The sequence below is a fragment of the Mauremys reevesii genome, linkage group 2, assembly GCF_016161935.1.
Source record: "Mauremys reevesii isolate NIE-2019 linkage group 2, ASM1616193v1, whole genome shotgun sequence".
In the NCBI taxonomy this organism is placed as follows: domain Eukaryota; kingdom Metazoa; phylum Chordata; order Testudines; family Geoemydidae; genus Mauremys; species Mauremys reevesii.
Genome location: NC_052624.1, coordinates 232,430,772 through 232,457,985, shown reverse-complemented (window position 1 = coordinate 232,457,985; position 27,214 = coordinate 232,430,772). Strand labels below are relative to the sequence as shown.

The following is a 27,214-nucleotide window of genomic DNA, read 5'->3' as shown; positions in this document are numbered from 1 at the left end:
GGGTTCACAACAAAACAAAGAGAGGCTGCATAACAAAACAGAGAGAGTAATTTATAAAAGCATTCTGGGATACACCTTATACCCTGGAGGCCAATCACAGCGCTGGTGTGTGGCCACACTTGATAGCGCTGGAATCCTTATTCCCCATGCTGAGTGAGGTGTACGGCCAGCGCTGCAGCCAGGGAGTTGCAGCGCTGGAAGTGCCCTGCAGGTGTGGCCACTTACTAATTGCAGCGCTGGTGGAGGCTTTCCAGAGCTGCAAATGGCCAGTGTAGCCATACCCTTACTTAGCAAAAAGTCCTGCTGAAATCAGTGTAAGATACTACTCAGTGTAAGAAAAGGTGGCACAATCTGGCTTTTGACTATAAGGCATTTCTGTTTCCAGAAGACACAAGCACGTCTGTTTCTCATTTAAATGTTAACAACATATGCTAACTGTATTTTATTCTTTTTTAGGTCATGTTTACTGGTGACAATATTCCTGTTCATCCTCATGTTTATAGCAATGGCCATATCTGTTTATCCATTCTAACAGAAGACTGGTCCCCAGCTCTCTCAGTGCAATCGGTTTGTCTTAGCATTATTAGCATGCTTTCCAGCTGCAAAGAAAAGGTATGTTTGTTTTTTTTAATAATGCACTCAGAGTAAAATAAATGAAAGCTGCAAGTTTTATAACTTTTTCCAAAGTCTATATTTCACACTTGAAAATATCAGAGGGGTAGCCATGTTAGTCTGGATCTGTAAAAGCAGCAAGAGTCCTGTGGCACCTTATAGACTAACAGACATATTGGAGCATGAGCTTTCGTGGGTGAATACATGCATCCAACGAAGTGGGTATTCACCCACGAAAGCTCATGCTCCGATATGTCTGTTAGTCTATAAGGTGCCACAGGACTCTTTGCTGCTTTCACTTGAATAATGTTACTTTTTTTCTAATATGCAAATAAATACACCATAAATTAAAACACTGAAACATTTTGAGTAGTGCAGATGTCGACTTGCTATAAAGATTTTGTAGGAGGAAACAATTTTCTATTTGTAAAGAACCAAATTAATTCCAGTAAGATACATTAATAGGTTTTTTTTTCTCATCCTTCATTTTTCCAGTTTGTTCTCTTAGCACAGGAGAGCCACACACAGCTGACAGTGCATTTTTGTCTCTCAAGTAAGAAGATATGGCACTTGGAGCCGATCCATTGAGGCTCAGTTTTTTTACATAAACATTTTTCAGAGTAAGATCACTCTTGAAATTGGAGTTAGATTTGTTTTACAGCAGTCATTGTATGGTGCTGTTTTGCCAGATGACTATTCTCACCACATCACAATTTCAGTTCTAATTATTTGCAGGAAAATATATATTATTGGGGTACAAAATCATGCTTATAACTATTTTTTATTATTTCTGTGACTCTTTCCCTTTTCACTGTAACCACCATGTGACTTTTTCAGAAAACTGCTCTACTCATTAGGCTATTAATAGGCCTTCACTCATGAAGATCTGCAGCCTGACCCAAGTCCATCCGGTCAATCTCACCAAGCTATGAGAGACTTCATATAAACTGCGATTCGAAACTACACTTGTGATATATTGAAGCCAAACTTCAAAAGTATTTTAGTTTGGCAGTGGTTTTAGTTCCATTTACCTTTACAAATGAGTGGTTAATTAGTTTTCTTCATCCAAGCTTTCTGTAAAATTTGCAAACTTTTTTGCTCTATCTGGGTATCCCTGCTTAAAGTTCTTGCTAGAAAGGTGCTAAAGTGACTCTCCTGATCAGTGTAAACAGGGCCTAGTCCTGCTTTTAACACATTTTATAAATGTATGGTATTTATTCTTTGAATGTAAAAGCTTATTTAAATAGACAATATACTGTAAGTGATATATTGATTATTTAATTATTTTTAGGTTTTTTTTCTATTGCAGAGGCGACCTCCAGATAATTCATTTTATGTAAGAACATGTAACAAAAATCCAAAGAAAACAAAATGGTGGTATCATGGTAAGTATTTAATTTGGAGTAGGAATTTCAGAAGACTGCTAGGCTGAGTGCAAAAATGTAACAATACAAAGTAGGATTTTAAGTAATTTCAAACACTTAAGCTTAGCGAATTTGGAACATAAAAACTTTTCCCAGGACACCAAATAAAATATTTTTGTAAAGGAATAAATTAATTTTAGTAGGAAAACTGATTAGGGTTTTAAATATGCAAACTTAAATGGATATTTGTAGACCAGATCAGGATGTAAAACAGAAATTTAAGAGTGGAAAAAATCAGTCAGAATAATTGGTTGATTGTAAGATCTTACATTGTGAATTTTTATGAGCAACAGATTTTGGAAATTGCTAATACAAATTAAAAGAAGCTGAAAGTAAGAGACGTGAAAAAGAAAAGATGTATGATTATTAGTGCTTCTAATATTGCTCGGGAACAAATCTTAGCTATAGCAATTCTAGATGAGTACTTAAAAGGTAAAGAGATTAGCAAAACCAGAACATAAAAATGGCCGTACTGGGTCAAACCAAAGGTCCATCTAGCCCAGTATCCTGTCTACTGACAGTGGCCAATTCCAGGTGCCCCAGAGGGAGTGAACCTAACAGGTAATGATCAAGTGATCTCTCTTCTGCCATACATCTCCACCCTCTGACAAACAGAGGCTAGGGACACCATTCCTTATCCATCCTGGCTAATAGCCATTAATGGACTTAACCTCCATGAATTTATCCATTTCTCTTTTAAACGCTGTTATAGTCCTAGCCTTCACAACCTCCTTAGGTAAGGAGTTCCACAAGTTGACTGTGTGCTGTGAGAAGAAGAACTTCCTTTTATTTGTTCTAAACCTGCCTATTAATTTCATTTGGTGACCCCTAGTTCTTGTATTATGGGAATAAGTAAATAACTTATCCACTTTCTCCACATCACTCATAATTTTATGTACCTCTATCATATTCCCCCTTAGTCTCCTCTTTTCCAAGCTGAAAAGTCCTAGCCTCTTTAATCTCTCCTCATATGGGACCTCTCCAAACCCCTAATCATTTTAGTTGCCCTTCTCTGAACCTTTTCTAATGACAGTATATCTTTTTTTGAGATGAGGAGACCACATTTGTACGCAGTATTCAAGATGTGGGCATACCATGGATTTATATAAGGGCAATAATATATTCTCTGTCTTATTCTCTATCCTCTTTTTAATGATTCCTAGCATCCTGTTTGCTTTTTTGACCACCTCTGCACGCTGCGTGGACATCTTCAGAGAACTATCCACTATGACTCCAAGATCTTTTTCCTGAATAGTTGTAGCTAAATTAGCCCACATCATATTGTATGTATGGTTGGGGTTATTTTTTCCAATGTGCATTACTTTACATTTATCCACATTAAATTTCATTTGCCATTTTGTTGCCTAATCACTTAGTTTTATGAGATCTTTTTGAAGTTCTTCACAGTCTGCTTTGGTCTTAACTATCTTGAGCAGTTTAGTGTCATCTGCAAACTTTGCCACCTCACTGTTTACCCCTTTCTCCAGATCATTTATGAATAAGTTGAATAGGATTGGTCCTAGGACTGATCCTTGGGGAACACCACTAGTTACCCCTCTCCATTCTGAGAATTTACCATTAATTCCTACCCTTTGTTCCCTGTCTTTTAACCAGTTCTCAATCCATGAAAGGACCTTCCCTTTTATCCCATGACAACTTAATTTATGTAAGAGCCTTTGGTGAGGGACCTTGTCAAAGGCTTTCTGGAAATCTAAGTACATTATATTCACTGGATCCCCCTTGTCCACATGTTTGTTGACCCCTTCAAAGAGCTCTAATAGTTTAGTAAGACACAATTTCCCTTTAGAGAAACCATGTTGACTTTTGCCCAACAATTTATGTTCTTCTATGTGTCTGACAATTTTATTCTTAACTATTGTTTCGACTAATTTGCCTGGTACCGATGTTAGACTTACCGGTCTGTAATTGCTGGGATCACCTCTAGAGCCCTTTTTAAATATTGGCATTACATTAGCTATCTTCCAGTCGTTGGGTACAGAAGCTGATTTAAAGGACAGGTTACAAACCCTAGTTAATAGTTCCACAACTTCACATTTGAGTTCTTTCAGAACTCTTGAGTGAATGCCATCTGGTCCCGGTGACTTGTTACTGTTAAGTTTATTAATTAATTCCAAAACCTCCTCTAGTGACACTTCAATCTGTGACAGTTGCTCAGATTTGTCACCTACAAAAGCCGGCTCAGATTTGGGAATCTCCCTAACATCCTCAGCCGTGAAGACTGAAGCAAAGAATTTGTTTAGTTTCTCCGCAATGATGTTATTGTCTTTAAGCGCTCCTTTTCTGTCTCCATCATCGAGGGGCCCCACTGGTTGTTTAGCAGGCTTCTGATGTACTTAAAAAAACATTTTATTACCTTTTGAGTTTTTGGCTAGCCGTTCTTCAAACGCCTCTTTGGCTTTTCTTATTACATTTTTACATTTAATTTGGCAATGTTTATGCTCCTTTCTATTTACCTCACTAGGATTTGTCTTCCACTTTTTAAAGGAAGTCTTTTTATCTCTTACTGCTTCTTTTACATGGTTGTTAAGCCACGGTGGCTCTTGTTTAGTTTTTTTACCTTGTTTCTTAATTTGGGGTATACATTTAAGTTGGGCCTCTATTATGGTGTCTTTAAAAAGCACCCATGCAGCTTGCAGGGATTTCACTTTAGTCACTGTACCTTTTAATTTCTGTTTAACTAACCCCTTCATTTTTGCATAATTCCCCTTTTTGAAATTAAATGCCACAGTGTTGGGCTGTTGAGATGTTCTTCCCACCACAGGGATGTTAAATGTTATATTATGGTCACTATTTCCAAGTGGTCGTTATTATTACCTCTTGGACCAGCTCCTGCGCTCCACTCAGGACTAAATGTAGAGTTGCCTCTCCCCTTGTGGGTTCCCATACCAGCTGTTCCAAGAAGCAGTCATTTAAAGTATCGAGAAATTTTGTCTCTGCATTTTGTCCTGAGGTGACATGTTCCCAGTCAATATGGGGATTATTGAAATCCCCCACTATTATTGAGTTCTTAATTTTGATAGCCTCTCTAATTTCCCTTAGCATTTCATCATCACTATCACTGTCCTGGTCAAGTGGTCAATAATAGATCACTAATATTATATTCTTATCAGAGCATGAAATTTCTATCCATAGATATTCTATGGAACATGTGGATTCACTTAAGATTTTTACTTCATTTGATTCTACATTTTCTTTCACATATAGTGGCACTCCCCCCTTGCACAACCTGTTCTGTCCTTCCGATATATTTGGTACCCCAGAATGATTGTCCTCTGTCCACCAGGTTTCTGTGATGCCTATTATATCAATATCTTCCTTTATCACGAGGCACTCTAGTTCACCCATCTTACTATTTAGACTTATAGCATTTGTGTATAAGCACTTTTTAAAAACTTGTCACTGTTTATTTGTCTGCCCTTTTCTGATGTGTCACATTCTTTTTTATGTGAATGTTTATCTGATCTGGCCCTTACATTATCCTGTTCCATTGTCTGTTCCTGACTATAACCTAGAGAATCTCTATCAATAGACTCTCCTCTAAGAGAAGTCTGTCCGATCCACATGCTCCTCTGCAGCAGTTGGCTTTCCCCCATCTCCTAGTTTAAAAACTGCTCTACAACCTTTTTAATGTTCAGTGCCAGCAGTCTGGTTCCACTTTGGTTTAGGTGGAGCCCATCTCTCCTGTATAGGCTCCCCCATCCCGAAAGTTTCCCCAGTTCCTAGTGAATCTAAACTCCTCCTCTCTACACCATCGCCTCATCCACGCATTGAGACTCTGAAGCTCTGCCTGCCTACCTGGCCCTGCGCGTGGAACTGGGAGCATTTCTGAGAATGCCACCGTAGAGGTCCTGGATTTCAGTCTCTTCCCTAGCAGCCTAAATTTGGCCTCCAGGACGTCTCTCCTACCCTTCCCTATGTCATTGGTACCTACGTGTACCACGACCACCGGCTCCTCCCCAGCACTACACATAAGTCTGTCCAGAATGCTGTAATTATTTTAATATGAAAACACTGATCTATTAAATACAATAGGTCGTGTTGGTAAAGTACATTTAATACTATGTTCTCTGAAATAAGTGTATATATAGGATATTTTAATTGAAGAATAAATATCTTGGATGATTGTCATTACTTGGCATTGGAAGACTTGCTACAACTCAAAAAAATCTAAAAAAAAAAAAATGCATCCCGGAGCTGTTTTTCCCCTGACTTTCAGAATTAATGTGAGCTAAGCAGCTCTTAAAGAGTTCCCAAGATTCTTCAGGTTAAATACTCTTTTCTAATAGAATTTGATGTAGGGTATTACTCTGTTTCCAATGAGAACTTAACAGTATCAACTGTCGATATATATTTAGGTAACTTTAATCTGTTTATCATTTGCATGTATATTACCTTATTTTCAATTTCAAAATTTGAGCCAAGAGTTAAAGGATAGCAAATCCTGTCATCCACAAGACTAATGTGATGTTTCAGGAACATTTCAATAATCACGTCCCCTTTCTTCTCTTGTAACATGTGTTGATTTTTTTTTTCTGGTCCTCAGTTCCTTAATTATAGTCAGTTTTTTCCCTCTGATTAATTCTAGAGAAATATATAATACTTTTTTTCTGAAGGATGTGAGCACTGAAGAATTATCCCTGAAACTAGGCGGGCAGACAATACCAAAAATGCAGTTTCAAGTGTGTGGGTTCCAGAATCTGGGGAAATGAAGGACAAAATTAGAGCTAAGATAATAAATGCCTGGCTCAAATGGAAAGCGATAAGTGATATATGTTACAGGATGAAACCAGTAAGATTGAAAGGGAAAGCTTATAAAACTTTCAGTTTTAATGTATGGCCCTGAGTGTTGGGCAACAAAGAAACATGAGTAAATTATGTGTTCCACAGAAATGTCAAGGTTGAGAGTGATGAGTGGTGTAGCCAAGAAAGAGCATGTGAGGAATGTGTGTGTTAAGAGACATGCTCAAGGGTAATGCCCATAAACAAAAAATGGAGTGCAGGCTCATATGGCTTGGTCATGTAAAGAGCCGTTCTGATAACTATATGGGTAAGGAACAGATGAAGACTGAATTAAAAAGATAAGAGGCCAACCCAAGAAGTAATGGAGGGGTGTTATAAAGAAAGATGTTAGGATACGATATGAAAGAAAATATAGCATTTAACAGAGCAAGATGATTTGATGGGATTGACACAAGATTTTTTTCTTAACAATTATTATCTTATTTCCTCTTGGCAGTCATCTTCCAAGAAGACTAGCTAAGGGTTTTTCTTTAATAGCTTTCATTTTGTGATTAGATCTGATCTAATTTTAATCTTAATCTATGTCAGAGAAGATGAGACTTCTTTAGGATTTAGGGCTGAAGTCTCTGCATGGTAGCAATCTCTAGGTGCTACTCCAGTTTTGCTATGAGTGAAAAATTGGAACTGAGAGTGAAAATCTAGATATAAAAATAAACATGGTTATATGATTCTGAAAGTTGATGACTAGCATTTATATAGTGGCTGAACTTCTATTTCCATTCAACTAGTTATCAAATAGCTCTTTACACAGCGGAAAATTCTCCAGCCATTCTTTTCTGATTGAAAGGCAGAAAAATAGACTAATTGCAGAACAAAACTGGGTAACAGATAAAACTAGAGTGAGAACAACTCAAACTTGGGAAGGTTACAGTCAGGAAAGGACAAGTCTGTTTAAAAAATGACTCATGCTGCTGAAATTGGAAAGTTTTCATATATATAACACCTAAATCAATTTTCACTTCCTTTCCTAGTTGCTAATTATCAAAGATGTGATGTTCTCCCCTTTGCTCAGTTCTTTAAAAATAAGTGTTAGTTCTGGAGCAATACTGGACTATTAAATTTTAAATTTGTCTCAGAGCTTGTCTATCTGGTGAGTTAATGCATACCAAGCCAGGGTGTGAATCTACATCACACTAACTTGCTGCGAACTATCTGGCAATGTGAAACCTGTTACTGACTACTAAATGTACTGTAGTGTGCTTTGAGGTATTCACATTTCAGGAGAACGTATTACTCCTGGGGGAAGTCTGTTCCACCGGGCACGTGCAGAATTCATGTCCCCTGCAGATTTCTTTGCAGAAAAAGATGGGGAGGCAAAGGGAAGCCACAAGAGCGGTCACGCACCCCTCACCAGCAGTGTGGGTGCGTCATTTCAGGCACCCAGAGCAGCTATCAGAGTTAAATCACCACAGGAGGGGAGTGGGGATGTCCCGGCCAGTGGCTCCTACCCTGCGCCAGGCTCAGCTGCTAGTCCTGGCTGGGCTGGGGGCAGGGGAAGATGGGACTTCCTCTTCCCCCTGCAGGGAGCAGCTGGGGCTGGGTCAAACCCACCCTCTGAAACTTCCCTGGTTGCAGGAAGTTACCCTCCTCCCCTGCTTCCTGCCCTCATTTTCAGCCACAGGAGGAAGGGTCACTGTACAGGGAGCTGCTCCCTTGTCCACCAAATCCCTGTGTGTCTGGACCCCCCTCATACCCAAACCCCCCAGCCAAGCCCCCACTGCACCCAGAGCCCCCCACACTAGACTCAGCCCCCACCAATCTCCACCACCCCTTGCATCCAGACCTCTGCCAAGCCCCTCACCTGCACCCAGACCACCCCTACTGAGCCCCCCCCCACTTGAACTGTCACCCCAACAAGCCCCACCACCATGTTGAGACCCCTGCATCCCCTCCCCCCCTGAGCCCCAACCAGCTGCACCCGGACGGATATCCACTCCCCCAGCACCCAGACATCCCTGCTGAGCCCCTCACACACAGACCCTCTTGCCGAGCCCCATCCCCCACACCCTGCTGAGTCCCAACCACCTTCACTTGGACCCCCTGCAGACTCCCATTCCCCCTGCACTCAGAACCCGCCCCTGTACATCCAGATCCCCCCCCTCCGCCCCCTGACTGAGTTGCCCAGACTCAGGTTGCCCTACACTAAGTCCCTCCACACTTGGATCCTGCCAGGCTGAGCCTACTTGCCCCACACCTGGGCAAGTGTGAGACTCTGTACCTCTCATTTACTGTCTTGGTGCACCAGGCGTGGAGGGGCAGGGCCCTGGGATGTTTCTGTTCAGGTACAGCCTCACCGCTGAGTCTGTGTCCCTCGGTGGGAGGTGAGGGGCTGCAGGGTGATCTCCCATCTCTGTGCAGCCAGTGGCCTTTGCTCCCCACTGCTATGCTGGAGCCTGCACATTTATTTATTGATGAATAAAATATGCAGGGAGGAGAAACGATGCAGCACCGAGAAACTACAGTTTCTCCTCCCTTGGTTTTCACACCTCAGCTGCTAGAACAGGGCCTCATCCTCCCTAATTGATCTAACCTCGTTATCTCTAGCTTGCTTCTTGCTTGCTTATATTTACCTGCCCCTGGAAATTTCCACTCTTGCATCCGACGAAGTGGGTATTCACCCACGAAAGCTCATGCTGCAAAACGTCTGTTAGTCTATAACAGGGGCGGGCAAACTTTTTGGCCTGAGGGCCGCATCGGGTTTCGTAAATTGTATGGAGGGCCGGTTAGGGGAGGGGGTCATGGCCCAGCCCCCACCTCCTATCTACCACCCCCCCCCCCCGGCCAGGACTCCTGCCCCATCCAACTGCCCCATTCCCTGATGGTCCCTCTGGGACCCCTGCCCCATCCACACACACCTGCTCCCTGTCCCCTGACTGCCCCTGGGCCCCTGCCGCCCCATCCAACCCCTCCTCTCATTCCTGACGGCCCTCCCGGGCCCCCCGCCCCCTCCACCCCCCGGCGCCCTGTCCCCGACTGCCCCCCGACCCCCGGCCCCGCCCCGCCCCCCGCCCCCCCACCCAACGCCCCTCCTTCCTGACTCCCCCCCGGGACCCCTGCCCCCTCCCCACCCCGACTCCCTGGCCCCGACGGCCCCCCCAACCCCGGCCCCTCACTGCCCCCTGCCACCCCATCCAACCCCCCTCCTTCCTGACTATCCCCCGGGACCCCTGCCCCCATTCAACCCCCTGTTCCCCCCAACCCCTATCCACACCCCCGCCCCCTGACCACCACCCCGGACTCTCCTGCCCTCTATCCAACCCACCCTGCTCCCTGCCTCCTTACCGTGCTGCCTGGAGCACCAGTGGCTGGCAGTGTTACAGCCGCGCCACCTGGCTGGAGCCGGGACATGCCACCACCGCCACCGCGCAGCTCAGAGCACTGGGTCAGGCCGGGCTCTGCAGCTGCACTGCCCAAGGAGCTCACAGCAGAGCCTTGTGCCGGCTCCGGCAGTCGAGCGAGCGAGCTGAGGCTGTGGGCGAGGGGGAACAGTGTGGGAGGGGCCGGGGGCGAGCGTCTCGGGCTAGAAGCTCGGGGGCTCAGCAGGACGGTCCCGCGGGTCGGATGTGGCCTGCAGGCCATAGTTTGCCCACCCCTGTTCTACACTCACTTGCTATCTTGCGTTTCTTCGGTGCTGCCATTTCTGGTGACTCGTGGTAACTATTTTTCTTTGCTTAATTTTGTTTAGTGGAGAAGCACCTTTTCTGTGACTGGCTCCATCTAGTGTTGAAACTGAGAAGTGCAACAGAGTTGAGCTCAAGCGCCATGTGCGGGCCATATTCAATTATATTTTCAGAATTTGCTGCGGGCAATAAAAACTGACCCGCGGGCCGCAGTTTGGACACCCCTGGTCTATAAGGTGTCTCTTAATTAAATGTACTGTAGTTAAAATCCGCTGCTGCTATATGACAATGGCTCCAGCAGGGGGAGTTAGAAAGAGATTGTTTAAAATCTAATTCCTTTGATTGAAGATGTGCTGGATTGTGGGAAGTTGGGAAGCTTAGCTTGAGAGCTGATCTTCCTGCTTCTGCAGAAGAGCTGTCCTCAGCCTTATATGCTCTTAGGAAGTTGTTGTGATCTGCCCTTTTCAAAGCAAGAGGAAGCAGTCAGTCCCATTTTCCCATCTCCCTGTTGCAGGGGAACAAGCATTTTCCCCTTCTCCAAGAAGTACATGGCTACCTCGATATAACGCGACCCCATATATCATGAATTTGGATATAACACGGTAAAGCAGTGCTCCGGGGGGGGGGGCTGCGCGCCCCGGTGGATCAAAGCAAATTCAATATAACACAGTTTCACCTGTAATGCGGTAAGATTTTTTTGTCTCCCAAGGACAGCGTTATATCGAGGTAGAGGTGTAGTTGATTTTCCAATCATAGCCACGCAAGTAGGAGCCTTTATAGTGACATAGGCATATGGTTGTTCTCAGATCTGCCCTCACCCCATCTGATTGTGACTCTTTGGGGATTTTGTCTCAGATTCCAAATAGACAGTGTCACTTAAGGTGTTTGATGTGTGTTCCTGAGCCTCCCCTACCTAGGCAGGAGATAGATTCCTGTGGAAGCAGTATGGTGTTTGTCCCCAACAGTGTTGCTGATTGCTGCTGCTTTTCCTGACACCCCTCCAGGACTATCTGTAGATGGTTCAGATACTCGCTCTTTACCTCTAATGCACCTTATTCAATTTGTAAATGAAGAGTTTTAGTTCTTTACCCTCCTTCTGTTGCCATGAAGTCTTCTTTTTCATGTACTGTTATCAAAGACAGAGCATCTTGCAGTCAGGATGGAGTGGGAGAGTATATTTAATTTAAAATATACACTTTTTTTAAATTTAGAGAGTACAGAAATATTGATAAGGTCAACACTCATTTTTTTTATTTAGCCTTAAATGGTTTCATGTAGCCTTTATTATGTACATTTTAAGACAATACTGTTCTCACCTCTGAACTAGATATACATGCAAGAAAAGTAAATGGCCAAATTATCTCTCCTGAGGACAGTAAGACTCTTTTCAGGTCTCTGGTATGTTTTCCTCCTGTTTTCTCCACTCTTTTGTTGTTAATCACTTATCTTGTATCCCTCGTTTGATAACATTGTGCAGACTCAGTTTACCAAGTTACCACATCTGTGTACCTATATAATTAAAATATTCTCATGCATAAATCACAACAACTAACCTGAACTAATACATTTTTGCTTATCCTGCTAAAACTTACTTTTATCTGTCTACTTCTATCTAATCTCTGCTGTCACCCCCTCTGGCTCTATCCAGTTCTTACCTTACAATAGTGGTTATTCTTCTTACTGATCTTTTTTTTATGGCCTTGAGTTTTTACTTGTTAGCTTGTCTTGTTGCAGGGGCCACACCTGTAGCCCTCTTGTCACTCTGCTTCATCTTGCTATTTGCATAGACCAAAGGTTTCACAAATAAGACACAAAAACCAAGTGTCATGGTTTACACAACCTTGAAGCAGTTTCAGCTGAGTTCTGAAATGCTGCATCAATAGAAACACATACAAAAAGCCAAAATTCCTTTATATATTCTTATTATAATACTACATTTATAACATTAATTTCTCTAACATTAATTGACATGTATACTTGAGTAAAACAATTCATTACACAGTTATCTAAAAAATGTGAATAACTCCACTGTAAAATGAGATTTGGAAGAGATTTTAAAAGGCAGAAGTTTTTCAGGCGTAAGTATCTGCTGTAGCATTGGGACTGGGGGTGGCGGGGAGCCTGACAAATTTGCTTTGGAGTATGAATGAGGTTTTTCCCCCGGTGTCCTTTAGGGTACGTCTGCACTGCAGTAAAACATCTATGACTGGTCTATGTCAGTTCACTTGGGCTTGCAGGACTATAAAACTGCAATGTAGGCATCTGGGCTCAAGCTGGAGTTTGGGCTCTGGGACCATCCCATTTTGCTGAGCCCTGTGAGCCCAAGTCAGGTGACATGGGCCAGCCACAACTGTTTTATTGACATGTGGACACATCCTCTGAGAGACAGATCCATCCTTAAGCTTAATTTATTCAACTGTCTATAACTGAGACCATTTTTGTGGACATATTGAAAATCTTCAAATGACTTGGAATATTGGGAAACAAGAAACAAATCTGAAAGTTAGTGTATTTCTATTAATATTGTGTTTTACTAGGGAACTGTGTGGGAGCAATTACATACATTGAATTGACGGAAAAAAATTCTATGAAATACTTTAGGTTTACAATGTCAACTTATTACAGTTTGCCTTCTATTATATCGACTACAGTTTTTGTGGTTGTTCCTGAGACACTCTCATCTGTGGCAGAGAATAGCAATCTTCTCCCCTTCTATTGAAGTTTATGCTTACCACCTTCTCACACTACTGCATGTAATTTTGTAATATATCTTGCCAGTATTGGTCAGGAAGCCACTTCTTGAGTAATCCAGCTTGTCAAATAACCTCTTTCAAATAAATGGTGAAAAATCTTGTGTAGTTTGAACTCAGTTGTAAGTGACAGTGTGGTTTGCACAAAATGTGGCCTCCCTGGTATTTTTTCTTCTGTTTGAAAAGTCTGTGTATTTATTAGTCATCAAAAGCTCAAAGCATGAAAACTAAGATGCATAGTGTGTACAGTGAAGGGGCAAAATGCTGAGAGAAAACAGATTTTTAATTTCAGGTTTACAGTGGATTGTCTGGATCTTTAAATACTGAATACAAAATATTTAATATGAAAAATAACTCTTTTGTAATGAGATTAGTATATACCACATTAATAAATCATAATTTTGATAAACACGTTTTTCCTAAATTCACTGTGCAGCACTGGGCAGAGTTTCATAGTTTTTTATCTTGCTTTGTAATCTGTATTCAATTTCCTTAAAACAGCAGTGTTCAGACATTTGTTGTACTTTCACCTACGTGGTAACGTATATGCTAGGAGTTGCTTCTGCATCAGTACCTCTCAGAAAATTGGGATTTGAATGTATATTTGTTTTCCATAAATCTTTTTTTGTTTTAAAGATGACACCTGTTGATGCCACCATTTTGTGATCCTCCTAGCAGAAGATTGTCCTACTGAGAAAATGAGCACTTTGATCATTCAGTCTTTGAACTTTAACCTTTGACTGGAAGTGACCTATAGACAATGAAGACTACTTCCTTTGACTGCATTTTTACTAGTGTGCATTCTGGGCGCATGTTGATCGCTGGTTCAGTCCATGCAACTGACATGCTTTAGTCATACAGTATTAATGCAGGTGTCTGGAAATGTCAGAAAAATTCCATTTATTTTTATTTTTAAGCTTTTGGCAGAATTCCAGGTCTTCATGTATTGTGCAATAACAGTTGAACTCGTTGGCGGTTTTATGGCATCCACTGCCGGCAATGGATGTTATACCAGGAAGTTTTGATCCTGCTGCAAAAAAAATTGATTGGCTGGCAGGGTTTATGGAATGTTTCAGATATATTGGGATTATAAGCAAGGGATCCAACATTAGTTTGAAACCATCCCATTCTTTTATATTTGGATTCTGTGCACTGTGATCACAAAACTAGCAGCATAATTAACATGCTTAGCTAAAGGACTGTAATAAGATCATTACATATTTATTAAATTGTTTATCTGCTGTCAAATTGTTTTGACATGGAAGGTTTTCAAGTGACATTGGGAGATAGGTACGTTATCCCTATGGTGAAATAAAAATACCTTTTTTGTATGGTAGTTACTCTTATCTCTAATACAAAGATATGAGTAATAATTGGGTATGAGTGGCTTAATCAAGACTTATTTTGGAGATACGAGAAGATGGCAGTGATATAATTAAATTTGCTGCAGTCCACAATTGGGCCTGTAATTTGTACATTAGAACTTTTTTCCATGTAGATTGCACACTGTTAATTCCTGCTAGCCATCAGCATGAGCCCTACTGCCTACACAATTTCATTTATTTATGTGTTTGAAAACAATCCATATAACGTTTGTTTGCTATTTTTGTTGTGTTGTATGTCATGTTTGAATGTTACAAAACAATATTTTGATTGAAAAGCTTTGTCAGAAGATATTTTCTTGTAAATTATTTCTTACCTTGTAAGCATCATCTTGTCTTTTAATCCTGTACTATAAAGAAAGAAATACATTTTTGACAGAGGCTTAATGTTTTGACACAAAAGTGTGGACCTTTTTATTTAAGTTTAGACAAAAGTATATTTTCTTAACTTGCTTGTCCTACAGGCATAATTTTTTTCCAGCTTTTCTTCACAAAAATTTAATTACAGCTAGATTAACTTTTTTCTACAGAGAAATAATTGTTGAAAAATAGGTAATTGTTCTCACCACTGTGTAATTTTATGATACTACAAGTAGGCTGTCTTTTTAGGAAGCACTGATGTCTTTTATATACTTACTACCTTTACACATATGCAACATTTCTATAACAATGCTGTTTTTACTGTTGCCTTATTGTTGACTCCTTTTTTTTAAAAAAAAAAGTAGTCAATAAACAAATGTCTAAATCAAATAACTATTTACTTTATTTTTAAAATAAGAACTAGAAACAGCTAAACTTAAAAGAACAAAAATTGGCTGAAAATATTGAAATATTTTTTTACTGCTGTATAATTGACAAATTGTATAGCCTTGTACATACTTCTGATGTTATCTAATGTTTAAAACATAAATTTAAAAAAGTGTAAATGCTGAACTCAGGGTGGGTAGAACTCAAATAGATCAGCTTTGTACAGCCATTGAATTATGGATATTATCAGTAAAGTAGAGCTATTATACTATCTTTTCTGTTATATTAGAAACCCTTTTTGGCCTTTAAAACTCAACAGTAAAAAGTAGTTGTGAATATAAACTTGGTGTATATATCCTTTCACAATGAACTTTTTTTTTAAAAGGGGGGGGGGAAATCTGTCAGTTTTTGTTGAGCCAAAAATCACTTTGAGAATTGAAACAGCTGTGCTCCTAATTATAACTAACTTGTATTTAGCATGAATTTGCAGATGTAAGTTAATCATAACAATCCAGTTAATATCTGCAAACTGTTACTATGCATGAGCAGTAACTTTTTATGACTATTTAATCTAGTTCTTATTAACATATCTGCTCTGTATTACTGATTGACTTGATTGATATATCTTTCAGAATTCCATGTATTTCTCTTCATACAGCTGGTTCACATAATGGATCATGTCAAATATTCACTTGCTAATCCACAGTAAAGAAACAGTACTATGACGCAGCTTAATGCCTCTGAAAGAATTGTTATAGTGCATCATGTCAAAGATTGATGTAATTGTTTTCATACTGTGGATTGTGATAATAGAATATAATGGTTTGAAGAAGCTTTATAATGTACTGTATCTTATCAAAGATACATGCTGTAGTGTTTAGCATTATACCTTGATTCACCTCTCAGCACCATTGTATGGATTAACATAGAGATGAATAAGTAAATAATCAAATAGCTGGCCTCATTTATGCTGCTGTTTTTAAAACAAAAGAAAACATGAAAACCGTGTTAAAGTAACATGGATATTCTTATTTAAAACCAAAAAAGCAAGGTATATTAGAAGAGGAAGCATAACAAGTTAACTGTCTTGGATTCTGCATTCTGTTGCTATTTGGTAGATGAAATTCACCCAGTAGAGAGGACCAGCACAAAGCCTGTGTGCCACATAAGTCCTGAAAATAGTGAAGTTACTCTGATAGTGCTGGCCTGTCTCAAAATCGGCTTTACAGTGGATGTAAGTGGTGTTGGCCTTCCCCAGGGGTGAATTTTACCCTGTGCGTTGAACTTTGTCAGTGGGAGTTCCTCATACGAAGTGGCAACAGAATTTGCTCCAAACTACCTTGCTTTGCTTTTACATCAATATTCAGATTGTTATACATTTGTTTTGTGTTTAGTGTGTTTATACCATAACACAATAAATACTTATTTTTAAAATAGATCAGTGCCCTTGAATGGAAATAAATGTGACCCCTACCTGGTGAAGTACAGAAGCATTTCCCGTACTTTGTTTAGATGTCTGACACAGAGCTGTCAGAGTGATTGCAAAATGATGCAATGGAAATCAAGATGTTTCTGTAACACTGATGTGCTTAACTTTTTCCTCCTCCAGTATATATTGCAAAGGCCTAAGGAAATACTTTCTTTAAATTTGAGTACTTTAACATGGAAGGGAGAATATCCACTAGATTATGCTGCTGCTTTGGGGCTATTTTTTAGTTTGCGTAGATATTTATATACACTTATGTCATGGTTTTGGTTCCTTTTGGCAAGCACTTTAAATACTGAATGGGGAGCAGGAATATTATAGACTCATTTTTGTTTACTTTGTGAGGAGAGATTTTACTTCAGAGTACATTTTTGGACTGTTCTGGAGACATATTTCATTACATCAGTAAATTTGTTCATAATTTTGTGTGGTTCCTATTTCATAAAGGCATAAAAACTCATCTTCCACTTCAGAGGAAAAGGGAAAACTCTTGGTATCCAAAAACTAATTCTGTGAAAAGTAAGGTCTTTTAAATATTTGTGATTGGTGACAACAAATATTATTTTAGATATTTTTGGTGTTTGGTGTTTACCAACTTTCTTTTCTTAAAATCTAGCACAACATAGTTAAAATTTGAGATGAGTGCACATTAACGTGACCTTTACGGTCAGTTCTAAAATAGAAACCAAATGGCAGCTGAACTCCCTTTTCCTACAACTCATTTTTGTAAGGATCAAAAGTTAGTTAAACTGAGCAATGGGAGGAGAAGAGAGATTGACTTTGGTTTGTATGTATGTACACTTAGTTGTTGATGTGTAATCATGTGGCAGCCCAATGTTTCCACAGTTCCTACAATGGGAATTTTAAGGGAACGGAATTTTGGATATCTTTATAAAATTGGAAGAGATTGAAGGTATTATGTGCTTTAAACTCTCAAAATAAATAATTCATTGTCACTAATTTAAAAATGTTTGGCTACTGCTATATTTTAATTTTGATTTTTTTTAATAGCAGTACTGTATATTCTGTGCTCTTACATATTTTTCTTCATTTTATTTTTCTTACCGTTATGCTCCTCTATTCTGTATTCTAAAGGATATTCATCAGATTATTGGGCATTCTTAGTTTAATTTTCCATGGTAGATTAAACATCTTTGGAGCTTTTTATGTTGTATTCCTTTTTTTAAATAAACTTGTAGTGCAAGATCATTTTTTAAAACATTGTAATTTGAAAATAAACATTGTGAAAGTTGCTCCCTTTGTTAGTGAAGGCAAAAATTGTTAAAGCTAGTGTATCATTTTCCTATTAAATCTGGAAGAGTGGATTATTTTCCTTTTTGTTAAACATCTGGAAGAATGAGTATCTACATGCTAAAATGAGATTGTACAGCCCTGTTGTCCTTCCAGCACTATTGTACACCTCAAATGTGGCAGAGGGTGAAAGTACACAAAAGGAAGCTGAGTGCAGTCCACCGGTGTTGTTTAAGAAGGCTATTGTAAATTCATTGCAGAGATTGTGTAAACAATGTGGAAGTGCTGCACTGCAAGGGACAGCAGACTCTGGGCTCAATGATTGGATGCGGATGATCATAGAATATCCGGGTTGGAAGGGACCTCAGGAGGTCATCTAGTCCAACCCCCTGCTCAAAGCAGGACCAATCCCCAACTAAATCATCCCAGACAGGGCTTTTTCAAGCCTGACCTTAAAAACCTCTAAGGAAGGAGATTCCACCACCTCCCTAGGTAACCCATTCCAGTGCTTCACCACCCTCCTCGTGAGAGAGTTTTTTCTACTATCCAACGTAAACTTCCCCCACTGCAACTTGAGACTATTACTCCTTGTTCTGTCATGTGGTACCAGCCCAAGATCGATAACTGTTCTGTCTATTCACAAATGTGGTAGTCAGGTTTCTCAAGGACCTACAGAGGGTCAGGAATCCCACCCCTCCATGGGACCTAAACCTGGTCCAGTCAAAGCTTATGGGACCCCTGTTCAAACCTGTTTGAACCAACCTGCTTGCTACTTCCACCTCTCTTGGAAAGTAGCCTTCCTGGTGACCATCACGGCCAGACTAGTTTCAGAGATCCGAGCTCTCACTTTGGAACCACCATACATAGTCTTTTTCAAAGACAAGGTCCAGTAGTGACTGTACCCGTTCCTCCCGAATGGTATCAGTTCCATTGCAGTCACACACTTTTTCTGCCAGTGTTCTACCCTAAAGCGCATGCAAATGGGGAGGAACAGTTACTCCACTCATTGGATGTACGGAGTGCACTGGCCCTCTACGTATAAAGAACAAAACCATTCCACAGATACACTCAGCTGTTCATAGCAATAGCAGAAAGGATGAAAGGTCTCCCCATTTCAGCATAAAGAACCTCATTGTGTATGTTACACCCTTGCTAACATGTCACCTCTGGCTAACCTGATGGCTCACTCTACAAGGTCTCGCGCCTCTTGCACAGATATTTTTAGCACAGGTTATAGTTCAGGTCATATGCAGGGCAGCATTCTGGTCATCATTTCATAAGTTCACTACACACTATGCCATTACTCAATAGGCCAGAGCCAATGCCAGCTTTTGCTGGGCTGTTACAATCAGCCTGTATTTGATCTTCAAACCTGCCTCCGGGTCAACTGCTTGTGAGTCACCTACATTGGAATGGACAAGTGCAAGCACTGGAAGAAAAAAAACGGTTACTAACATTTCTGTAACTGTTCTTTAAGATGTGTTGCACATGTTCATTTCAAAACCCACTCTCTGTCCCCTCTTCAGAAGTGGTCGGTAAGAAGAAACTGAAGGAGGGCAGAGCCGGTGGGGCCCCTTATACTAACGTTATGAGTGCGCAATGCCAGAGGGAGCTAGAGCTGACAAAAAGGATACCGCTAAGGGAAAAATTTCTGGCAACTGTGCATGGTGGGGGGCACAAATACCTAAATTGAAAAGGACATGTGCAACACATCTCGAAGAACAACAGTTACAGAAAAGTTAGTAACCATTTTTTCTTGTGACACTGACTTCAGCTTGCGGAGTAAGTGAGCTTTAGGTCCCAGTGACAGACTGATCTGAAACCTCTGTCTAATTTGATTTCAGAGATACACATTAATGAGTCTGTTATCTGGGCAAGTCGTCTTATTCCAACAAGTCCATGATGAGCAGTTCCTCTCCATAGAGTGGAGTGGACTAAAACCTGGTCACATTTTTTCTTGACAATTTGCTGAGTAATATTTAAAGGATTTTGTACAGATTGATGTCTGACTGCATATCTCATAGCTGTAAAGTGGCTGGCCTGAAACTAGGTTGTTATACTGCATTTAGTTTGAGGCAAGGCTGCTAATGGGGCATGCCTCGGATGTTTCCATTGTAGACACCTGCAAAGCAGTTACATAATCTTTATGTATATGTGCAAAGCACTACTGCTTTGATTTGGCCCCCTGGAGGGAATCCTGCACCCCAGGATTATTTGAGTGCTTGCTCGTATTGATTCCAATTAGGTGCACAGCCATCAGAGAATTTTTACCCTAGCAACACCCAGTGGGTCGGCTGTGAAGCCCCTGGAGCGGCACCTTCATGGTGCTTGATATATACCCCAGATGACCCAGCTCCGCCTCACTTCCTTCTTGCCGCCTGTGATGGTCGTTGGAACTGTGGATTTCTGCTTCACTGCTCTCCACTCTCCCTAGTATAGTTTATTGTTAACAGTTATAGTTCTTGATTAATTATAATTCGTATAAGGGGGGTTAGGGGTTTTTCCCCTCCTGTCCAATATTTCTCTTGGGCTTATGCCCAAGGCTCCGGGATTCGAGCCCTGTGGTTCCTGCTCTAAGCCCATTCCAACGGGTGAACCTCATGACTCTGGCCTAAAGTTTCTGGGAGAGTCTCATCAAGCAGACAAATGCAGGATCTGCAAAGAGTTTCATCCCCGGACTAAGAAGGAGCCGGATTTTCATTTAAAACAGCTCCTCATGGAGGTGGCTCTTAGCCCTCAGCCTCCTGCGACGTGCCAAGATCTGGCACCAAGCGCTTTGGTGCACAGCGCCCCAGTGGCAGGAGCTGCCCTGTGGTTGGATTCTGAATGAGACCCACGGTACCGACACTCCCCAGTACCGCAACCGACTTCATCGACCTGGCACCCCTTCCAATCTCCTGGCCAGAAGCGTCTCCGGAAGCCGGAAAAGGGTGGCCCACCTCCTCAGAGAGCAGCCTCCCTGAAACTGCCCGTGGAGACGCATCCCGCAGGGGAGCATCTAGGGGCACAGCCTACAGCTTTGGAGTAGTTGAGTCCGGTGCCTCTGGACTCCCCGACATGCAGCGTGGTTGAGGTCCAGTTGCCATCCACCCCGGATAACTTTGCTGCTGCAAGGGATCTTATTGCCATGATGGCATCAGCATCCTCTCAGCCTCATGCCAAGGCACCGGTTCCTGTACTTGCGACACTGTCCCGGGGCAAGCCGGCCCTAATCCACCCGTCGGTCAAGCCCCGGCACTGATCCCGTTTTCAGCACCATTCCCGCTCCTGACGCTGCTCACAGTCCCAGCACCGCTCTCATTCACGGCACAGGTCGTACTCACGGCACAGCTAAGACTCTCGGCACCGGTCCCGATCTGCCCACCGATCAGCAGATCCCGGACCCAATGCCGCTCTCAACGCTGGTTATCATCTTGACCCAGATCCAGGTGCCGGTCCAGGTCCCGGCATCGCTTCCCAGTGTCGCAGCACTGTTCCCCATTGCATCATAGACGTGACCCAGTGCACATCCGCTCGGCACCACCGTGGCCCTCATGTTCTGCTTCTCATTCTTTGGGATCGGAAAGGGGGTTGCGTTTCTCCGAATGCCGCCATTTGGACCATAGCCGCCTGGACTCAGGGGGTGGGCATTGGCAAGTGCAGGAACAGGTCCCATTCAAGGGCCTACTCAATGGCTGTTCTGGATGCCCTGGGCCTTCTACCAGGCCCAGGGTGCTCCATCTGGGGCTTCTCGATCAGCCCCGTCTGAACCACGAGTGCCAGAGTACCACCAGTCGGTCGGGAGACTTGGAGACCGTGGCAGCTTCCCTCTCCCAACACCAGTTCCTGGTCCGCGCCCTGAGATAGATGGCACAGGACACCCTGGCCCAACCCCGCAAGAGGCCCTGGATGACCATCTTCCCCCTGCGGCCTCTTCTTCCTCCTCTTCCCACAACGAGGTGGTGGCAGGCACTGCAATCTTGGGTCCCCCTCTGATTAGACCTCCCTGCCCACCAGGACCTCCTGTGCAGGGTGACGTGAAACATGAACCTATAAGCGGAGGAGATGGTAGAGGTGGAGGACCTAGTGGTGGATATTCTGTCTGCAGAAGCTCCATCAAAGGTGTCCCTACCCCTTATTTGGACCATCCAAACCACCGCCAGAACAATCTGGCAGCCCTCCTTGTCACGGATGCGTCAGCCCTGGGATAGGGTGCTCATCTCAGGGACATTCAGACACAGGGCCTATGACCCTCATCTGCACTCTCCCTTCATATCAACGTCTGGGAGCTGATGGCGGTGCACCTTGCCTGTCAAGCCTTCCAGGAGCAGATGGAAGCGTTGTTGTGTGGTAGTCCTCATAGACAACACCATGGCCATGTTCTAAATCAGCAAACGAGGGGGGGCCTGTTCCTCTTCTCCCCCCCCCCCATCAGGAGACCATTCGACTGTGGGAATTCTGCATGACCCACTCCATTCACCTGGTGGTGTCCTTTCTACCTGGGGTCCAGAACACCATCTGAGCAGGTCCTTCCATTCCCATGAATGGTCACCCCGACCAGATGTCATCCACCCCATCTTCCGAAGGTGCCGGTTTTCCCAGGGCGACCTGTTTGCCTCCCGCAGCAATCGGAAATGTCCGACTTTCACAGGGAGGAATTCCAAGTGCTCCTTCCTGGGTTCACAGGGGTTTTTTGCATTTGGGAGGTGGCAGCGTTTACCAAGCCACGGTCAGAGAAAAACTGTAATCTTGGGAGTGTAATACAAGCCTGGACTAGCCAGTATTAATTTAGAATCCTTGCGGGCCCCCACCTTCTGCACTCGGAGTGACAGAGTGGGGATTCAGCCTTGACAGGGGGAGAGCTGACCCTTCCCTCTTGGGAAGACCCTGTTCCCCCATCCCCTCCCTTTATTTCCATCATGGAGCTGGATGTCTGGGCTTGATCTGGGTCTGCCTTCTCCATGGCGTGCCGCTTTGGGAAGACTGGTTTTTCTAAGGTTTCAGGCCTGACCTCAACCTCATGCACAGGGCTGCCCTACTCTAGCCTAACTATTTCATTGCCATGAATATAGAAAAGAAAAGAAAAGAAAAGAAACAGCTTGTTGGATTCCCTGGCTTTGCAGGCCAGTCCCTTTGCAGGCCTATTCTCCCCGCCCCAGGCAGCACTGAAAAGAAAGAGAGGAAAAAAAACCTCCTTGGTTTTCAAGCAGCCAAAAGGAAAAATATGTCCTTTTAAAATCCTGAGCTCCGTGCTTCTGGTTCAAAACTATCCCACCGCTCTGCCACCATGTCAAGGCTGAATCCTCACTCTGTCACTCTGAGTGCAGATAAATCTGATGGCGTCTAGCTAAACATTCTGATTTACTTACAGATTTGGAGTTTCAGATAAGGAGTTCTAGGTATGATCTGATGATTTATGATCATACCTGGCTTAAAGCTGCTTACAGAATTGCTGCTCTGTCCCTGCAGCCCGGAGAGACCAAGGGAAAGCTTTTTTCCCATTTTAAAAAGTTCTAGCCTTCCCATTGGCTCTTTTGGTCAGGTGCCCACTCCCTTTTCTTTACCTGGGGACTCTTTAACCCTTTACAGGTAAAGCAAGCAGCCACTAAGAGGGACTTTATAGCTGGCTGGGTGTTCATAAAAGGGATCTTCCCCTCCCCCCTCCCCCTTTCATTTATCACAATCACTAAGTCCATTTTGACTGGATGGCAAAGTAGACTGGAGAATCTAAGGGGACTGTCTGTGACTCCATTGTAAAACTGTTACAGTGATCCAGGAGTTCACATTTGTTAGTGGCTTGGTAAAATGCAATTATAGAACACACTACCAGTTTGTGGTGTCTGCCCTGTTTTTGCCAGTCTGCCGTGGGGTGGGCACTCAGTCAAGAACCAGTGTGACAATGGTATTTAAAATTAATAAAGCACCTGTTCTTAACATTTTCTTTGGTCAGCCATGACGAAGCTCATAATGTCACTGTGCTATATACACAAACTCTAGGTTTCCTTAATATTTAATAAAGAAAAATTCAGATTATTAAAATACAACTTTATATAGCCAACTATCACATGGAAATTGTCTTTTGGTTACTGGAGGCAGGTTTGTAATCAGAACAAGAGCACATTTTTTGTTTTACATTTTACCAATCTTAAAGATGTGCAAATATTTATAAAAACAGTACTATTAAAACAGTATAATTAAATACAAAAACGTATAAAAATATTAAAGTTCACACAGACTGACAATCTTAGTGACACTGGAACTTTGTCATCCTATATTACAGGATGTTGTAGAATGTTATTTCCTTGTAATCTGACATTATAATACAGGAAATGGGTAGCACATGTTTCTACAATATTGGATTAACTGTAAATCCTCTAACAGTATTAATAAAAGGGTGATTCAGCAACTGAATGAACCCTATTTATAATATATGAATACTTGTAATAGGCTTATAAAAATGAGTATTTGCATCATCAAACATGCTAATTTCAAGTGATAGCAGAAAATACATTGAAAATTGTAGTATGTACTTTTGTGAACAAATTTTTTCAAACTAAGCAATGGAGGGATAATGACAAGTGTGAAGGGGTTGGAGATAAGGAGTGTAAGTTGACATCTCACCAAGATTTAAGTGTTAGTGGGTACGTAACCATGCAATTGTATTAAATGCATGTTCCCAGAGTGTATTTAAACCACTTACAAAAATTATCTTGGTGTTCTGTCAATATGAACAAAACTTTGCTCTCACTAAGATGCCTGCATAAGATTCTATTGTGTGGTGGGTGTTAAATTATTCCCTGTAATATACAGAACACCTAGGAAACTTTTGATAGTGTCCTCCTCCAGATACTATCAAAGTGGTATGCTGTTATGTCATCAGTACTTGGAAAGCCTGATAGAGATGGCATTTTGTACTTTCTTGCTGTTGGCAGTTATAGCAATCTACTACTTGTTTTCAAGTGATGATTTTAAAAATTCTCATGGAGTTGTAAAATATCTGTTCTCAAAGAATAGTGGAGTCTGTGGACTCATTCTGGTCTCAGGTAAATAGTATTTAAATTGCTTTTAAACCACAGCCCTCTAGATCTTATGTTTTAATTCAAAGAATGGATGTATTCAGCTAAAAAATTCCAAATAAAATGATTAAGTAGCAAGTGATTCTATATGAAGTTAGACATTTTTCAATTTTATTTGTGTATTTTTATTTATTTATTTTTAAATGCTAGGCAATTGGGCTACTGCCGCCTTGCAAAGCTGTCATGAAAATGTACTAGCTCAGGCACACAATCTACTATCCATGCTTTATCATGATCATTGATAAGTAAAGAATCAATGATATTTTACTTATCTCTCAGAAGTTATTACAAATGGGAGAACAGGTATTTGCAAGTCTGGACTAATGGTTAATACATTTGGGGATTTTGCAAAATGTAATGGTATTTATCACTCTGAACAAGTGAAATGACTTGTTCTATTGAATGATATAAAAAGTTAATTCTTTAATTCAAAGTGATCAGTGTGCGCGCGTGCGCTCTCTCTCTCTCTATACATATAATATCTTGTGTCGCACTACAAAAGTTGCCCAGGAAGTGTTCAGCCTCATTTAATTTCTCCTTAGGTATACTCCTCCTCAAGAGCAAGGTTATTACAACCTTGGATCTTTCTCCAGCAATTTGCCTTGGGTCTCTCAGCCCTATCTACTCTGCCCAAGGAAAACCTGTTGGCCTTCCTGTGCTTTAAATTTGATTTGGGATTTTGTGGTAAAAATGATCTAACAGGTTTCTCCCAGCCATTCCAGACATGGCCTAATGGCATCCCCATCTAATCATTTCCCAGTTCTGACCACTCAGTTCCCACAGTGATTTGCTTTCTCTATTGCAATTTTTCTTTCCAGTAGAAGACTGAGATTTGAAGTCACCCAGTTCTGAAAAGCGAAGACTTCATGTTTCTTAGGAGCTGAATAGTCACTTTCAGCAACCAAAAACAGATTCTAGGCCATGCCAAATCACATATGTGGTTGTCTTGCTGATCAGGTTTTTTTTCCTTTTACCGTTGCTCTTCATAGATGACGTGCAAGAATCTGAAAAGTGCAAACAAGATCTATAGTTTGGTTGTGTCAACAATAGTTTGGGGTTTTTTTAGGGCTGTCAATTAATCGCAGTTAACTCACGCAATTAACTCAAAAAATTAATTGCAATTATAACCAATAGAATACCAATTGAAAATTTAAAAATATTTTAGATGTTTCTCTACATTTTCAATATTGATTTCAATTACAACATAGAATACAAAGTGCACAGTGCTCACTTTATATTATTATTTTTTATTACAAATATATGCACTGTAAAAATGATAAAAGAAATAGTATTTTTCAATTCACCTCCTACAAGTACTGTAGTGCAATCTCTTTACCGTGAAAGTGTAACTTACAAATGCAGATTTTTTTTTGGTTACATAACTGCACTCCAAAACAAAACACTGTAAAACTTTAGAGCCTACAAGTCCACTCAGTCCTACTTCTTGTTCAGACAATTGCTAAGACAAACAAGTTTGTTTACATTGATGGGAGATACTGCTGCCTGCTTCTTATTTACAATGTCACCTTAAAGTGAGAACAGGCGTTCACATGGCACTTTTGTAGTTGGCGTTGCAAAGTATTTACATGCCAGATACGCTAAACATTCGTATGCCTCTTCAAGCTTCGGCCACCATTCCGGAGGACGTGCTTCCATGCTGATGATGCTCATTTTAAAAAAAAATGCATCAATTAAATTAGTGACTGTACTCCTTGGGCGGGGCGGGGAGAGAACTGTATGTCTCCTGTTCTGTTTTACCCGCATTCTACATTCATGTTATAGCAGTCTTGGATGATGACCTAGCACATGTTCGTTTTAAGAACACTTTCACAGCAGATACGACAAAATGTAAAGAAGGTACCGATGTGAAATTTCTAAAAATAGCTACAGCACCCAACCCAAGGTTTAAGAATTTGAAGTGCCGTCCAAAATCTGAGAGGGATTAGGTATGGAGCATGCTTTTAAAAGTCTTAAAAGAGCAACACACTGATGCAGAAACTACAAAAAAGAAAATCAACCTTCTGCTGGTGGCATCTGACTCAGATGATGAAAATGAACATGCGTCA

At 41.6% G+C, this 27,214-nt stretch overlaps 1 protein-coding gene across 4 annotated transcripts in view; it reads left to right on the top strand.

Annotated features, from left to right (window-relative positions):
- Positions 1-15,060, top strand: part of UBE2W (ubiquitin conjugating enzyme E2 W) — a 36,332-nt gene extending 21,272 nt beyond the window's left edge. The window contains exons 4-6 of one of the 4 annotated variants that reach the window (XM_039524423.1): positions 457-612; positions 1,904-1,997; positions 13,867-15,060. In XM_039524423.1, coding sequence (XP_039380357.1) covers positions 457-612; positions 1,904-1,997; positions 13,867-13,877 — 261 coding nt within the window. In that variant the 3' untranslated portion in view covers positions 13,878-15,060. Of the gene's footprint in view, positions 1-456; positions 613-1,903; positions 1,998-13,863 lie in introns of all 4 variants that reach the window. The other 3 variants (XM_039524422.1, XM_039524425.1, XM_039524424.1) reach the window with 3 other exon arrangements.
- Positions 15,061-27,214: the final 12,154 nt, after the last annotated feature.